At 49.5% G+C, this 18,236-nt stretch overlaps 1 protein-coding gene across 1 annotated transcript; it reads left to right on the forward strand.

The window, feature by feature from the left end:
• Positions 1 to 8,646: 8,646 nt before the first annotated feature.
• LOC149523447 (uncharacterized) lies at positions 8,647 to 11,692 on the forward strand. Its single transcript, XM_089769642.1, has one exon. It carries the CDS (start codon positions 8,816 to 8,818, stop codon positions 11,162 to 11,164), a length of 2,349 nt encoding a protein of 782 aa, XP_089625768.1. The 5' UTR covers positions 8,647 to 8,815; the 3' UTR covers positions 11,165 to 11,692.
• The last annotated feature ends 6,544 nt before the right edge of the window (positions 11,693 to 18,236 follow it).

Below are 18,236 nucleotides of genomic sequence, written 5' to 3' on the forward strand. Positions count from 1 at the left end.
AGGTTTCCCCACATCAGCCTCTAGCTGCCCTTCTGTTCCAGAAATACTTCCTCATGGGATGAGGGGTTCACTCTCCAGACCCCTGCTCGGCTCCTGGCCTCTCTGCTGAGCAAGGGGGCCAGTTGGGAGATGGATTCCATCTGCTGGGAGCTGGACTGAGACTTTCCCCTTTCCCCTTTCCCGTAGGACACCCCACAGCATCAGATGGCAATAGCCAGCAGTCACTACCAATGGTGGGCAAGAGGGGGAAGGCTCTGCTTTGGCCCACCATTGCCAGTCTTCAGTCTGAGTTAGCCAGCCTTCAGGAGGCAGTGTTTATATAGAAGGGTGCACATGAGAATTGATTCCTTTTCTCTGAACACTGACACTTCACCCATCCCTCCTCCCGCTGTTTTCTAGAGTCTCACAGCTTCAGATGGACACACCTTTCTGTGCCTGGCCTTTTAACACCCTCTCTGCAGCCGTGAAAGCAGCAATCAGGCCCTAATTGGAGCCATCCAGGTTGCTGCAATGAGCAGAAATTCTCATTGAAGTCAGACCTTAGATTCAGCAGCTGCCAGCATATCCCAGTAAGTGACAGTGATGAGGACAGATGAGGGCAGTTTTCTTAATGGCATCGACAATGGCTCTAAGTAGCTTATTATTTTGTTTTTATCTGGTGATTGCCCTATTTCCTTTCTCTTCCAACAAAGAACAAAAAAACACCATGTAGGCTGTGTCACAGGCCAGGATAAACCAGGCTGCTTCTGTTCCCTGTATCCTCTGTGTGTGTCTTTCTGCCATGGCTTTTCCTCAGAGATGTCTAATCTGCAGTGCCTCTCTTTGTGTGGTGGGCCTGGACCTCCAGCTGCAGAGAGGGATTTCTTGTGGTGCTACCATGTATTGGGCTGCAAGGCCACACCACAGGGCTATGTAGGAACAGGGAGTTCCCTTGGGAGTCTCTGTGGCCCCCCTCAGATGTTCCCTATTCCTATCTGTGTTACTGTACTGTAGAGCTATGCACTGCCATGATGCGATGCTGTACCATGAACGCAGAAGGTGCCACCTCCATGAGGCAGAGCGGGAGAGAATGCAGGAGCCCCTGAGGATCCTGCGTCTCCCTCACTAGAAATAGTAGTTCAGACTCCCGGGCTCAACCAGGCACAGTGTGCTGAGTATTTACCAACGCAGCTGGGGCAAACAGAGCTTACACTAAGTCACTGGGTCCCTTTAAAACTGCAGCTTTACTGAGCACCTCCCTGCTGGCTACACAGAACTGACTGAACACTCCCACCAGGTCAGGTCACAGATTTCAGTGTGGGGCCCACAAATCTACCTGGCAGGAAGGCCGTCTGGTCTGGAATGAGCACGGAGGTAGGATGCAGGTCTCAGTTCTCATTCTGGCTCTGTGGCTGACTCCTGGTATGACTGGGGGAGTCACCTCTTTTTGTGCGATTGGGATAACAGCGCTCACCCCCGCAGCTGATGAGGTGCTGTGAGAGGAAGTTAATGTCGCTGCAACGCATCGAGCACTTTGCAAATCCAAGTGTTATTCCAAAATCAAGTCAGGCACCTAAAGGGGGTTTCCTGGGGCACTGTCAGCAGTTGGAGGGTGACCTTCCACCTGAGTCTCTTAGGGTCTGTCAGGACCGCACAGACAAACCCATGGCTGGTCTGTGCCACCTGACTTGGGCTGCGGGGATGTTTCATTGCAGTGCAGACTCCTGGGCTTGGGCTGCAGCATGAACTCTGGGACTCTCCCACCTCTTAGGTGTCTTCGGCCATGGTGTCTAATTGCTGTGTGGACAGATCCTTACCGTGGATGAGGACTTGTTGGCCAGAGAAGCAGTCAGTGTTGGCAGCTTTGGACTGCAGGGGGTGAGTGTCTAAAATCCATTGCTGGGAAGAGACAGGAGGTAGAAATGAAGATGATCTGCAGAATCCCGGACAGAGAGCTGAGAGACAAGATGAGATGAGCGTTGGGGGTGAAAGAGGAGGGGGAGAGAGTGAGGTGGGGGAGTGTCTGGATGGCTGTAAATGGGAGCCGTGGAAAGGGGGTAGTGGCAACAAGATGCAGTCTGAGTGACACAGCTGAGCCAAAAGCATTGTGCTGCTCCATCAGCCTCTCATTGTGCAGGGAAGAGGCTCTGAAATGGAACCAGATAATCGTGCAATTACAGCTTCCAGTAATGACAGCCTCTCTTGAATGTGACATAATGCAGACCGGGCCATCGCAAGAGACCCCGAGTGCTGGGGAGGGGGAGCTCAGCTGTCACTCCCCCCATGGTCAGTCAGTGCAGTGCCTTGCCAAACAAGGGGCTGGAATGGGAATGCATGACACGCACGTACGGTCTCAAGACGCAGGAGGGGGCCCTTGGAAGGTGGAGGGAATTAATGCCGTGGGGACATTGTAGGCTCCTGGTAGGCAAGCCTCTGTGCTGAATACCCAGTGGAGTGAATGCTGCATATGTCAACATGGAGGTGTAATTTCCACCTCGAGTGGCTGTACCAGAGCTAGCTCTCATTGAGCTGGTGAGCTAAAAATAGACTCGCTGCCACAGCAGTAGGATGCGTCAGCTGTTCCAAGTACAATGCCAGGTGTGCACTCAGGGGCTGGCCCTCCTGCTGTAGCTATCCTTTATCTTTCGCCCCCTGAGAGCCAGTGTAGGTGTGCTGCCCAAGCTAGAACTCAGACCTCCAGCTGCTGGATTTCTGTTGTTGCGCTGCATTGCTGATACATTCAGAACAGCTGTTGATGCATATTATAATCTGGTTAGAAATCAATCTGTTGATGACATAATTTATCATTCCCAGACAAAAGTTTTTGATTAGGAGAGCGTTAAGATCGAAAAGATAGATCAGTTGCTCTGGGGCTGGATGGGTAGAGGACCCTTATTAGAGCATGCAGTTATTTTTAAAAATTGTTTAGGAGTTTGAAGATTTCAAGCACAAAAATGAACTCAAATGTATGAATGTCTGGAAGTTCACAAGAACTTTAGTTCTGCACTATACCCCATTGAGCACTGTCCAATGGCATAGCATCATGTCTATAAGAAAGATCACAATATCTGCTCATCTTCTTGTGTCTTCTGTGTCCAGTAGGGATGATCAGAGCTTATGAAGGTTTATGTTGAATACTAGGGGACTCTGTGACCATTATTTGGTCAGAAGACAGCGTAAAGGTGGAAATCTGGTTATAGAGATTTACATCTGTGACTTAAATTGATAAGACTATGTGGTTGGTCTTTGTACGCTGTATAAAGAGATGGTGGGCATAGCGGATTTGTTGTTCTACTTGCTCTCCTATCTTGGCTTCTGATTTGCTCGTGGAGCTGACTGTCAGGGAATGAAAGGTAGTGATGGTTGCATGAAGACTGTATATGAAAAGCAATAAGAGCAGACTGCAGTATTCTTACTGTAATAGACATGTAGGACAAGGTGGGATCAAGCCTTTCATTGCATCTCAAAAGGGAGAGATTGGAAGAGCTGGTATTTCTCTCTGGAGCAGCTGGCTCCTATAGGATGGGTGAACCAGTGTGGGGCTTCCTATGAGTGTAGATCAGAGATTTGTGTAGTCAGTACAGGATACTGGTGCAGGGTTATATTGGCATGGAAAATGTAGCACATTATATGGTGTTATGACACAAAGATGTTCCAGAGATACAGGCAGAAGTTGAACAAGAACTCATGGAAATGGCTGAGTTAATATTGTTTGGGGAAAATTAACTGAACTTTGGGGTAGTCATTGTGTTTTTTCAAACACTTAATTGAGACTCTCTGGACTTCCAAGCACATTTTTAAATGCCAATACATTTCTAAGAATGTCATTTTTAGCAATTGACTTGTGTTTTACAACTTCTGTCGTACGTGAGTTGGTCTGAAAATTTCCTTACTTTTTCCCAAACTTTATAATCTCACTGTGACAGCTCACCTTGCACAGCCCCCAGTCCAGTAGCATCTTAGCCCTTTACCGTCTGTAATGCTACTGGACTGGGGGCTGTGCAAGCACCAAAGGCAGCCAGCCAGGTGAGCTGTCACAATCCCATCCATGTCAAGTTCTCACATACCAAGATTAGTTCGAATTAGCATTTTGCTAATTCGAACTAGCATGTCCACACAGAGTGGACCCTGAACTGAGGTTAAGGATGGCCGGAAGCAGTGCCGGCAGGGCATCAGATTAGGACAGTTCTCAGGGGTTCCCCGCTTGCAAAGCAGTCCTGGCTTGGAGTGCCCTGAGTGCCCACACTCGCCACATCACAGTACTCGGCCATCAGCCCGGCTACACTTGCTGCAGGCTGCCATCTGGGGGGGGGGGTCAATCAAGGGGCTTCAGGAGAGCTTCCACGTACCCCATTCCTCCCTCACCTCCTTCCACTTAGCTCTCCCTAGCCCCCCTTCCTGATGTACAAAATAAAGGACACGTGTGTTCAAAAATAGAATCTCTCTTTATTGCACAAAACTCGGGGAGACTGGGAAAAGGAGATGGGAGAGGGGAAGAGAGAGGGTGGGAGAGGGGAGGGCAACTAAAATGATCAGGGGTTTGGAACAGGTCCCATATGAAGAGAGGCTAAAGAGACTGGGACTTCTCAGCTTAGAAAAGAGGAGACTGAGGGGGGATATGATAGAGGTCTATAAAAGCATGAGTGGCGTGGAGAGGATGCATAAAGAAAAGTTCTTCATTAGTTCCCATAATAGAAGGACTAGAGGACACCAAAGGAAATGAATGGGGAGCAGGCTTCAAACTAATAACAGAAAGTTCTTCTTCACAAAGCAAATAGTCAACCTATGGAACTCCTTGCTGCAGGAGGCTGTGAAGGCTAGAACTAGAACAGAGTTTAAAGAGAAGTTAGATAAAGTCATGGAGGTTGGGTCCATGGAGTGTTATTAGCCAGGGGGTAGAAATGGTGTCCCTGGCCTCTGTTTGTGGAAGGCTGGAGAGAGATGGCACGAGACAAATGGCTTGGTCACTGTCTTTGGTCCATCCCCTCCAGGGTCCCTAGTGTTGACCGCTGTCGGCAGACAGGCTACTGGGCTAGATGGACCTTTGGTCTGACCCAGTAAGGACATTGTAAGCTCAGGGCTCAGGGTCGGGGGTCTCAGTGGACCACCTTGATTTTCATGCCAACCTGCTCCTGGGTGGCCAGGCTGGCAGCTATCCTGCCCTAGACGGCCACTTTCCTGTGCCTAGTGCGGAGGTCGTGGATGAGGTCCATGATCTCTGCACTAGACCAGGCGGGCGCCCGCCTCTTGCGGACCCGGGCAGGCTCCTGGGAGCCGCCAGCCTGGTCCCGGGAAGAGGCGGAGGGCTGGGTGGCAGCGGGTGGCTGGCTCGAGCCATGCCAGGTGCAGGGTCTGCTGGCTGGGTGCTGGCAGGCTTGCACCTGGCACGGGCACCGTAGCCAGCCCGTGCCCCTTTAAGGGCTCCGGGGCTGGGAGGGGGGCAGACGAGTTTCCCTGGTGGTGGCCAGAGTGGCCACCAGGGAAAGCTGGGGAGGGCTAGCCTCCCACTACTTCGAATTAAGTGGCTACACAGCCCTTAATTCGAACTAGCTAATTAGAACTAGGCGTTAGTCCTCGTAAAATGAGGTTTACCTAGGTCGAATTAAGTTCGAACTAGCAGAGCGCTAGTGTAGCACCTATCAAAGTTAATTCAAACTAACGTCTGTTAGTTCGAATTAACTTTGTAGTGTAGTCATACCCCTCGTGTCAGAGACGTAAAGAGCTTGATGTGTTTAGTTGATTAAAAAGAAGACTGAGGTGTGGCTTGATTACATTAGATGAATCTCCTCAATCAGAAAATAGCCAGGGACTACAGGATCTTGAATGCACTGAGAAAGGCAAAGCAAGAACTAATAAGTGAAAGCTGAAGCCATCAAACTGAAATTAGAAATCAGCCCCCCCATTACCTTAAAAACAAAACATTAGTGAAGGTGATTAACCATTGGCACAAAATGTCCAGCCCTTCACATCAAGATTGGTATCTTCCAGAGAGGTATTCCTAGAGGCAAGGTGGGGGAGATATCTTTCACTCGACACCTTCCGTTAGTGAGAGACACAAGCTCTGGAGCCCTTCTCAGGTCTCTGTAGCTCAAAAGGCCAATGCCAGAGGCCCCAGTGGGAGTGAACAGAACAGGGAATCATCCAGTGATCCCTCCCCTGTGGTCAATTCCCAGCTTCTAACAAACAGAGGCTAGAGCAGAAATCTGCAACCTTTTCAAACCAAAGAACCAAACATCAAAACTCAGAACAAGTGGTCAGCAAAGAGCCAGTAGATAAGAATACCCACTTGCATGACTGAAACTATACAACTTACTATTATTGATGATTGACATGGTGATTAAAAATAGCATAAATGAAACATTGGACTTATTTAATGGGACTTCTGCTGCTGTTGGGGGTGCAGGTGTAAGGGTTGGAGTGTATGAGGGGCTCAGAGTAGGAGCCTAGGGTGTGTAGAAGCTGCAGGAGGCAGGGCAGGGTGCTGGGGTGGGAAGTAGCTAGACAAGGGGGCTGGGCCAGGATCACCACAGGCAGATTGTGGCGTCCCTTCCTGCCCGTGCTGCAGCAGGAGGGGGGCTGCCACCACCAGCCCTTCCTGTGGCCAGATGGGAGCCAGACTGTGGAGCCTGTCCCAGGACTGGGGTTGGGGACAGGATGCTGCGGCCAGATGGGGCTGGGCACTTTTGCGCCACACACTGCTCTCAGGCTCACTGTCCCAGGCATGGCTTCCTGTCGCTCCATTGGCCAGAATCTGGCCAATGGCACATCAGCAAGAGCCTACAGGCTGCGCATCTGTGTGCTGCTGTTCCTCCAGCTGCAGGAGGGGGAGGGGGAGCGGGAGCGCACGCACATGGAGCCATTTGTGGCTTCGCTTCTTCCCCAATCACTTTCTACATTCCTCCCCCCTCCCCCCGCAGGAAGCTGGCATTGGATCCAATCTTGCAGCGAGCGCAAGGCTGGAATGCCAGTGCAGGCTCCCCGTTGGGGGAGGGGGAGTGAGGGAAGGTGAGGTCAAGCTGCGAGCCATATTTGGCTTCTAAGTGAGCCATATTTGGCTTGCAAGACATAAGTTGCCGACCCCTGGGCTAAAGACACCATTGCTGTCCATCCTGGCTAATAGCCATTGATGGACCTATCCTCCATGAATTTATCTAGTTCTTTTTTGAACCCCACTAAAATCTTGGCTTTCACAACATCTTCTGGCAAGGAGTTCCACAGGTTGAATGTGCATTGCATGAAGAAATATTTTCTTTTATTTGTTTTAAACCTGCTGCCTATTCATTTCATTTGGTGACTCCTCATCCCTGTGTTATGGAAAAGAATAAAAAAACTTTCCCTTATTTACTTTCTCCACACCAGTCATGATTTTATAGACAATTATGAGATCCCCCCTTAGTTGTCTCTTTTCCAAGCTGAAAAGTCCCAATTTTATTAATCTCTGTTCATATGGCAGCCATTCCATAAACCTAATTTTTGTTGCCGTTTTCTGAAGCTCTTCCAATTCCATCTTTTTTTGAGATGAGGCATCACAGGTCCACACAGTATTCAACACGTGAGTGTACCAGAGGTTTATAAAGAGGCAATACTATATTTTCTTGAACCCAAGTCTCAATTCCCACTCCTTCCTCTCCAGTTGCACATACATACTGTAATTTTGCAGCCTTCCATGCAGACTTTAATGGTCTCGGTAGGTGTTCCTATAGCCACAGGAAATTCTGTAAGCATCCCTATGGTATTTATGAAGTGCTTACCCCCTGCAGGATTCCCTGTGGCTTTCGTTCCTCTACAACAGTCTCAGCAGTAGCTATAATTCTCGGAGGAGTTTTGCTGCGTTTCTAACGCCCAAGGGAAGTTAGAACCCTGCAGTAGTTAGAACAGGAGTCTTTGTGGGGGGCTCCGAAATCTTCTTGAAACCTTCTGCTTCAGATGTTGTCAGCCCTCCATGCTGGCTCAGATCCAGTGCATAGCTGAAGAGGTCCGCAGCCTATGGCTGTGCTATTGTGAATGAAAAGCCCTTGGTAGTAACATAATTATGTCTACCCAGCTGCTCTCTCCTCCCCCATTGTGAGCATGTGCTTCCAGGGTCATTCACTGGGCTCTTAAAGAACAAATACGATGTTTTTTCTGAATATCGAACTTGACTGCTGCAGGCAGACTGTGAAGACATCGCATGTTAGTACCTACTGCCTATGTCCTGTCTCTATTCTACACAGAAAACAGGAAAACACAAGAAGTGCAGACCCACAGACCCTTCTTTACATGGCAGTGACCTTCAGTGTGGAATTTTTCAGAAAGGAAGGGGTTTTGATGGGGTGCTCCAAAGAAATCATTGGAGCGTCTCTGATGAGGAGAGCAGGAGGTGTTCTGCTGGTGGGGAGGAGAGAGAACATTGCTTCTTCTTCGAGTGGCCCCGTGGGTGCTCCACTCTAGGTGTCGGGTCCCGTCCCGGCGCCGCAGCTCGGAGACTTTTCATAGCCATGCTCCCGCCGGCTCGCGCATGCGTGATTCACCAGGATAGCGTTCGCGCCTTTGATCAGCCGTGCGCGAGCCGGCAACCGTCAGTTCCTCTCAACCGCCTCAGGTCGCGGTCGGAGCTCCCTGATCTCTTATCTAGTCATATTTAGATAGTTGTCTACCTGTAAATAGTTAGAGTTCTTAGGGTTAGCTGTGTTCCTGTTTACTTTACCTGTTCTCTTGTTAAAAAAAAAAAAAAAAAAAAAAGTAGTTCTTAAAACTGTTTTTTACTCTGAAGCGCTGCGGCTAAGCGCGAAGCTGTGAAATTGACTAACTGCAGCGGGTTAAACAAGTTTCAATCTTTCCATAACTCTGACTCAAAATGCCAGGATCAACTGGTTTCAAGAAATGTTCGATCTGCCGAGAAGCCATGCCAACGGCTGACGGCCATGATAGTTGTATTAGGTGCCTGGGAGACACTCATGTCCCCGACAAGTGCACCCATTGCCGCAAACTAACTTCGAGAGCCCGGAGGGAGCGGGAGATGAAACTACGTATATTCATGTTCGGCAAGGCATTGCAGCCTGACCCTACCCCTCCAGCAGCCACAAAAATCTCCCAGCACAAGCGGAGAGTGGCTTCTCCGGGACCGACTGACTCCCAAGCGGCAAAGCCGCCCCGGGCGCGATCCCTCCCTGTGGCAGCTTCAACCCCGGCAGTGGCATCTAAAGTGACCTCCGGGGGGTCCACACGACTCCCGGGGAACGGCACAAAGGAGCCCTCATCATCTAGAGCCAGAGCGGCTTCAGCACCAACACCGGGAGCGGAGCCGCAATTGAAGAGCAAGCCGGCAGCGGCTTCAGTTTCCCGCGCCTTGAAACTGACAAGCGCGCCGGCACCGCAACTGACCAGCGTCCCGGCACCAGCTTCAGCGGCTTCAACGGCGCCCGGGGGATCGGCGCCTGTCTCCCCTGCCCCGGCGGTGACGTCGGCACCGTCTTCCCCAGCACCGAGACCTGAGGCAGAACACGCTAATGTCTCAGGCTCGGCACCTTTGTCAACTCCGGCACCGGGCGTCCTGCTGGCACCGGCGTTAGATCAGCAGCAGCTGGCCTCTTCGGCACCGTCCCATCCTCAATCAGTGACTGGTTCCCCTATACCTCGGGGTAGAGATCAGACTCCAACACATAGGAAGTCATTATCAAAGACCCATCACAGACACAGGTCTTTTTCCCCACCTGCTTCACCAAGAGGGCGGAGTCGCTATCACGACTATTTTTCCCCCGCTCGGATGATGTACAGTCGGCATGGTTATAGGGATGCGGTGTATTTAGATGCACATCGATCCCGTTCACGATCCCGATCGCCCTCCCGTCTCTCGAGATACGGATCGGTGAGGCGCTCCCCCTGCCGCGTTTATTATATCCAGCATGATAGCGCACGTTCTTCCCGATACCCCTCTCCGTCACGCTCTGAACGTTGCTGTGACCGATATCATAGATCGTATGACGAACGCCTCTACCGTCATCGTTCACCTTTATCGCACAGAGGGTCTTCTCACATCTGCCAATCACCGTTAACGGACTACTCACACCACAAATCACAATCACTACACTCACCTTCTCCAGCCAAAAGCTCAACAATTCAATTAGACCAATCCGAACCAGAGGAGGGTCAACTATCAGAAACGGAAGACCCTAAACCGGAAACTTCCCCGGCGGATTGCCCATCGTCTTCCCCGGATGAAGCAATTTGCCCAGCTGAAATCTCCCCACCGGACGATCTGAAACATTTTCAGGATCTCTTCAAACGAGTGGCAGACACACAAGACATCCAATTAGCAGATGTGCCTGTTAAGAGACATCGCCTTCTGAAGAATATACGCCCTCAACAACGTGCGAAAGTAGCGCTACCAATCGATGAGGCGATTATGGAAGTAGCGGACGACATATGGCAAACCCCAACATCAATTGCACCTACAAGTAAAAAGGCTGATAGAAAATATTTTGTTCCAGCGAAGGGGTTGGACTTTTTATTTAATCACCCCCAACCCAATTCACTAGTAGTGGACGCAGCGCAACGTAGGAGTAAGGCGCCACAGTACAGAAATCCCCTTTCAGACAAGGACAATAAAAAATTGGATATATTTGGGAGGAAAGTGTACTCGTCAGCTACACTCTTACTTCGCATTGCGAATTACTCAGCCCACCTATCAAACCATAATTTTGATAATTACTCCAAATTAGCGGATTTATTGCACCATCTCCCAGACACCAAGAAGCCACTCCTGAAAGCGATAGTGCAGGAAGGGTACACATCATGTAGCGCTGCGCTCCAGATCGCTATGGATGTGGCTGACACAGCAGCTCGGGCCGCTGCTACTGGTATAGCCATGAGGAGATCATCTTGGCTTTCGTCTGCAGGGGCACCGAAGGAGTGGCAGAGCAAGGTTGAGGATTTGCCCTTTGACAAACTTAAACTTTTTGCGGCAAACACCGATGAGGTCCTCCATTCGGGAAAAGACTCACGCACCACTTTACGTACACTGGGGATGTATACACCTTCCTTCAAACGGAGGCGTTATTTCCCATACCAAGGGAGGTATGACTTCAATTTCCCTAGACAACAATCACGGCCCTTCGACAACCAGCGTCCTAGACAGCGCCCCCAGCGCAAGCGTCCACAACAGAACCGTTCGGGCAATCAACAGTCTACTAAGCAACAGATTTGACTTGCTTGTCGAGGATACAAACCAATCTTCCATAGTCAATGCAGAATCTCACCATCTTTTTCACCATCGTTTATGCTCTTTTTACCACCATTGGTCTACGATCACCACAGACAGATGGGTGCTAGAGGTAGTTCAATCCGGCCTCTCCATCCCTTTTCTCTCTATTCCCCCTACCACTCCCCCCTCCCCGTCCCTCTTCAGGGACCCCTCTCACGAGAATCTATTGGAGCAAGAAGTTCAACGTTTGCTCAACATCGGGGCGATAGAGAGAGTTCCCAAGCAGTTTTGGGGGAAAGGTTTTTACTCCCGTTATTTCCTCACACCAAAGAAGTCAGGAGGATGGAGGCCCATCCTGGACCTTCGAAGACTAAACCGGCACCTTCGAAAGCAGCGTTTCAAGATGGTAGCTTTATCGACCATTCTGCCGTCGTTGAACGAAAAAGATTGGTTTGCAGTCCTCGACTTGCAAGACGCTTATTTCCACGTAGAGATTCACGTGGCACACAGACGCTTCCTTTGGTTCCAACTGGGGAGCGAACATTACCAGTACAAGGTTCTTCCATTCGGCCTGGCATGTGCCCCCAGGGTCTTCACCAAGATGCTAGCAGTGGTCGCGGCCCACCTACGCAGGTTAGGGGTAACGATATTTCCCTACTTGGACGATTGCCTTCTAAAAGGCACGACCTACACGGAAACGTGTCATATGGTTCGGACAGTGTCCGACGAGTTTGCTACCCTGGGTCTTCTCATAAATTTGAAGAAGTCAACACTAGTTCCATCCCAAAATCTCATGTTCATAGGTGCATGCCTCGATTCAACCACGGCTCGCGCGTATTTACCGATGGAACGTTTTACAACGATCAAGGAATTGGTGCACATGGTGGTCCACGCTCCAACGATTCCCACACGTGTCTGTTTACAACTGTTGGGACATATGGCGGCTGCCACCATCGTCGTGCCCAACGCAAGGTTACGTTTTCGTTGCCTCCAACACTGGTTAGCCACGGTCTACATCCCGTTGAAGCACGGTATCCACAGACCTCTAGTGGTGCCGCAGTATGTCCGGGAATCCCTCCAGTGGTGGGTCAACCCGACCAATCTCCTCATGGGCGTTCCATTTCATCGCCCCCAACCTACTATACAAATAACGACAGATGCCTCCCTCATAGGCTGGGGAGCCCACATGGGCAATCTCACGGTCCAGGGACGGTGGTCGACAAGAGAAATGCTTTTGCACATCAATGTGCTAGAATTGAGAGCGGTGCGACACGCGTGCAGGCATTTTCAGTCACGCATTCGAAATACAACGACAAGGATTTTAACAGACAACATGGCGACTATGTTTTATATAAACAAGCAAGGAGGGGTGCGATCCCGTTCTCTTTGCACGGAGAGCATCCGTTTATGGAATTGGTGTATTACCAACAACACTGTTCTAACAGCTTCCTACCTGCCGGGTACCGACAATGTAGTAGCGGATTCTCTCAGCAGGCGCTTTCCACACGACCACGAGTGGGAGATTCGCTCGGACATACTGAATCGCATCTTCGGTCGGTGGGGATTTCCAGCGATAGACCTGTTTGCGACAGAACTCAATTCGAAATGTCCCAATTATTGTTCAAGAGCCGGGATAGGACGTCATTCGCTGGGGGACGCCTTCCTGCTCCATTGGGGGACGTCATTACTGTATGCTTTCCCACCAGTAGTGTTAATTCCCAGAGTTCTCGAAAAGATCAACGTAGACAAAGCTCAGGTAATTCTTCTCGCGCCAGCATGGGCTCGCCAGCCTTGGTTCTCAACGCTTCACCAGATGTCAGTGGAAGTGCCATATCCTCTACCTTCCCTTCCGAATCTGTTGACCCAGGACAACGGATTCCTCAGTCACCCGCGACCGGAGGTCCTACACCTCACTGCGTGGATGCTGACTGGTTTACCGATTCCGAGCAATCCTGCTCCCAACGAGTCAAACAAGTGTTGATGCATAGCCGGAAACAATCTACTCGTATTGCTTACACAGCTAAGTGGGCAAAGTTCCAAACCTGGTGTGCAGACAATAAAGTGGACTCGCGTTCTGCACCTTTACCTTGTGTACTGGACTATCTCTTGCAACTTCATGACAACGGTTTGACAATTGCATCGCTACGGGTGCATCTGGCAGCAATTAATGCATTCCATCATAGGGTTGGCGATAGTTCGTTGTTTGCTCACCCCACTACGAAGAGATTTCTGAAGGGGCTCTTGAATCTCCATCCCCCGCGGAGACCTCCCCCCCCCGCATGGAATCTGGACCTGGTCCTACAAACTTTGACTCGTCCCCCTTTCGAGCCCTTAGCAACTGTAACACTACACTTACTTACGCTCAAACTGGTTTTTCTCCTAGCCCTCACCTCAGCTCGCAGAGTGAGTGAGATAGCAGCCTTCATGGCTTCTCCGCCATACACAGTTTTCTCGAAAGAATCAGTAACCTTGAGGACCCACCCAGCCTTTATTCCGAAGGTGTCTTCTGAATTCCACATAAATGAACCGGTGGTCTTACCGTGCTTCTTTCCGAAACCTCATACCTCAACTCAAGCAGCGCACTTACATACTCTGGACGTGAGAAGGGCATTGGCGTTCTACATCGACAGAACACGGGGCTTTAGGAAAACAGACCGTCTGTTGGTTGCGTTAGCGGGCCACTCAAAAGGACAGCCTTTAACTTCTCAGCGCATTTCTAAGCTCATAGTCTTATGTATATCGATGTGTCATTCGCTGCGAGGGAAGCCTCTCCCCTCTCGCCCTAAAGCTCGTTCAACTAGGGCAGTGGCTGCCACTACGGCCTTCCTCAGTGGAGTGTCATTTCGCGACATTTGTAGAGCAACAACATGGTCTTCATATGAAACTTTTATAAAACATTACGCTATAGTAGAACACTTTGCTTCAGATTTCTCCGTGGCTACAGCAGTACTAAACCATGCTGATAGTCTTGGTTCCGGAGCGCTGTGATTCTGCTCTGTGTACTGCTCCGAAGTCACCTAGAGTGGAGCACCCACGGGGCCACTCGAAGAAGAAAGAGAAGTTACTCACCCTGTGAAGTAACGATTGTTCTTCGAGATGTGCCCCGTGGGTGCTCCACGACCCGCCCTTCCTCTCCGCTCCGGGAAAATTTCTCTTCTTAATGTCTCTTTCAGATGAGCGGATGAGAGGAACGGACGGTTGCCGGCTCGCGCGCGGCTGATCAAAGGCGCGAACGCTATCCTGGTGAATCACGCATGCGCGAGCCGGCGGGAGCACGGCTATGAAAAGTCTCCGAGCTGCGGCGCCGGGACGGGACCCGACACCTAGAGTGGAGCACCCACGGGGCACATCTCGAAGAACAATCGTTACTTCACAGGGTGAGTAACTTCTCTTACTGGCCTACTCGGAATTCATGCCCATACAAGGGAAGCTAAATAGAGACAATCACACTTTGCCCTGAGGGTTAACTGCTTGCTGTGGAAATACTAATTGCTGTGAATTGTGTCCATCAATTATTGCAAAGAGTTGTTGTCTCTCTGTAGGTGCAAAGGGTGGTGTCATGGGGCAAACCTGCCCATTTCCCTATGGGAGGCGAGCCTCCAATGCCCCCCAAGTGATGCTCCCACTTCCTACCACTCATCCAGGACAAGACTATTCAGATCCTTACAGACAATATAGCCTGTATGTTTCATGTAACAGACAAAGGGGAGCATGCTTGCACTCCCTATGCGTGGAAGCTATAAAACACTGGCAAGGGTGCAACGGATGCAATATCCACATCACTGCGGCTTGCTTGCCTAGACATCAGAACATCACAGCAGACACCCTAATCAGGGATTTTTTTCAGGTGCGCGAGTGGGAGCTTTACAACAAAGAATTTCAACATATATTTCAAGAGTGGGGGTTACCAACAATCAACCATTTTGCAACTGCACAAAATATCACATTCCCCCTTTTTTGCTCCAGGGCAAGCATGCTGTCATTAGGAGATACATACTTCCTTAACTGGAACGCTCCCCTCCTCTGTGCCTTCCCTCCATTCCTCTCTTGAACCAAGTGATCCCTAAGATCAGAGAGTCCCAGCATGGTCTCGACAAACCTGGTATCCTTATCTCCTCATGACGACTGTGCACCAGTCAGTCACACTCCCACTTCTGCCTCATCTGCTCTCCCAGGACTCAGGTCATGTCCTGCATCTAGATCCACAGAAACTCCATCTCAGAGCCTGGCTCCTCTGTGGCTGACAGGACCCGAGCTGACCAGATCAGGGTACAAATCAGTTGGAGAGAAATGACCTGTCGCACGTACAACCTTAAATGGCGGCGATTTTGAGGCAAGGTGCTCACAAAAACAAATGACATCCATCCGTCTCACTACCCTCAATACTGAATTACCTAGCAGAACTCCATGCACTCAATTAAAGTCCAGCTATCTGCCATCGCAGCATTTCACCTCCAAGTGGATCATGTCTGGCTACGTCTAGACTGGCCCCTTCTCCAGAAGAGGCATGCAAAGCAAGCAAGTCAGAATAGGGAAATCCGCGGGGGATTTGCAAGTAGGAATAAGAGATCCTCCAGAAAAGGGCTTTATTCCGGAGGATCGCGCCAGTCTAGATGCTCTTTTCTGGCTTTTCCCCAAGCTGGAAAAAAAGCGGTGGCCATGTTTATTTAAATCCCGCGGGGGATATTTAAATCCCCCGCGGATTTCCCTATTCTGACTTGTCTGCTTTGCATGCCTCTTCCGGAGAAGGGGCCAGTCTAGACGTAGCCATTCCCTGTCTTGACTCACCTGCTTACCAAATGTTTCCTCAAAGGACTCAGTAATGCCAACCCAGCACTATGTGAACCTGCTACATCATGGAGCTTCAGCATGATCCTTTGCACCTCACCTGTCCCACAGTTGAACTCATGGCAAGATGCTCACTGCTACACCTTCACACAACAGTGGCATTCCTTACATTGGCCAGACGCATAGGAACACTGAAGGGCTTCATGTCAGAGCCCCCATACACAGCCTCAGGATCATCTATCCCTGAGAGCACATCTCAAGTTTCTACCAAAAGTCATTTTAGCTTTCCACCGTAACCAGCCCATCGAGTTACCAACATTCTCCCCTAAACCCCACGCAGATAGACACTGCAAACTTGTTACGTTCCACGGCACTAGCGTTATGCATGGACAGAACTAGACTGTTCTGTAAATCACCCAGGCTGTTCCATCACTGAGAAATCCAAAGGGAGTGCTGGTGCCATATCTCAACAAAGACTCCTCCAGTGGCTCTAAAACTATGCCACCTTTGGTGCAATCGCCATCCCGCTAAAGGAATTCACTTGCACTCCACCAGAGCCTTTTCACCTCGACTGCTTTCCTGAACAAGGACATTAGTAAGGCTGCTACCTGGGCCCCAGCCCATACCTTATACAGCATTATGCATGACAAGAGTCATCATCTGATACCCTGTTCGGACTCTGTATATTATCATTTGTCATGACTGAAGGCTACGTCTAGACTGCAGGCTTCTTGCACAAGAAGCTTTTATCGGAAGAGATCTTCCACAAATCTTCTTGCGCAAGAGCGCATCCACTCTGCAAAAGCACATAAAAAACGAATGGGCTTTTGCAAAAGAGAACGTCCAGACTGTATGGATGCTCTCTCGAAACTAAGCTCTGATTGCTATGCACAGAATGGCTGCCGGGGTACCTGTGCTTTTTCCTCTTTCCGTGCAACCCGCCCCCCCCTTTTCCCCATCCACACACATCTTTTTGTGAAAGAGCTCATTCACAAAAAGGCATTCTTCCTCGTAGAATGAGGAATACCTACACTGGAAAAACCCCTCTCTTCTTTCAATTTTTTTGCGCAAAAACACACTTGAGGTGTGGATACTCCGTGAGTTTTTTCGGAAAAACAGCCATTTTTCTGAAAAAACTCTGTCGTGTAGACATAGACTGAAGCCCCCTTCTTCCACCAGAGGCCACTGCTCTGAAGTCACTTAAAGTGGAGTATCCACAGTACTCAAAGAAGAAGCAAGTTACTCACCTTGTGCAGTAACAACTTCTTTGAAATTTGCATCCCTGGCGGTTCTCCACTACCCTCTTTCTTCCTCTCTACTTCAGAGTTTCTTAGTCTGTGCAGTAGAGAAGGAACAGAAGCAGGTTGGTTGCACCACATCAATTAACTGCCTAGAACAGCATGAGACAGGAACCATGAATGTGTGACCCAACCAGGCATTGCTACCAAAAGGCTTCAAGTGCAAGTGCAGGGGTGCACAAACACCTGAAGTGGGGCATGCATGGGGACACACATCTCCGAAAACCTACTTGTCTGCTCTAGGTGAGTAACTTTCTTTTCCCTGAAAATGTTTTTGGTTTCATGGTGGCAACCTTTTTTTCAACTGGCAAATATGTTTGCTGAAAAATTCCCCAACAGTTCTATTTAAAAATGAAATGAAGAAAGAAAAAAAACCTCCCTTATGAAGACTATTTAATTATTCTTGCTGTTTGTATTAGAATCACAGAATCCTAGGGTTGGAAGAGACCTCAGGAGATGGAGGTCCAAAGCAGTATCGTGGTACCACTCAGTGGCCCTCACTGGAATTGAGGGTTCATTAAGTTTGGTCACTGCACAAACACACAGGAGAAAACAGTCTCTACCTGAAAAATTGTATTTAGTATTTAATAGGAACAGCCTCAGATGTTCTCAGAACACTGAAATAAACTCTTATTTGAGGGAACTGCTGTGGAGAAATGCAGAAGTGTTACCCTTGGGGATGATAAAATGATTGTTGTGAGCTGCGGGGCAACTGGTATTTTCCTACAATATGGCACCTGCCTGCTGTAGCCACACTCTCTGGAAGTCACTGTATTCCCAATGAAACCACCTGCTCAGGTAGCAGAAGAATGGTAGGAACAGCCATTGAGCTGAGCAGAAACTTACCTTTCCTTTTGTTTTAGGCAACTATTTTTATGAAAATATTATGATATTAATAAAAAGAGAGACTTAACATTTCTGCTGGCAGTGAGACTCTATTGTTCAGTCTGGTTACCTCCCTTTTGTTGTGCAAAATGATTAATTGTCTC

The sequence above is a fragment of the Pelodiscus sinensis genome, chromosome 17 (assembly GCF_052426305.1).
Source record: "Pelodiscus sinensis isolate ZL-2025 chromosome 17, ASM5242630v1, whole genome shotgun sequence".
NCBI classification, from domain to species: domain Eukaryota; kingdom Metazoa; phylum Chordata; order Testudines; family Trionychidae; genus Pelodiscus; species Pelodiscus sinensis.

Coding starts and splice junctions, on each gene's coding strand:
- LOC149523447 (XM_089769642.1), top strand. CDS start 8,816: ATGCCAGGATCAACTGGTTTCAAGAAATGTTCGATCTGCCGAGAAGCC.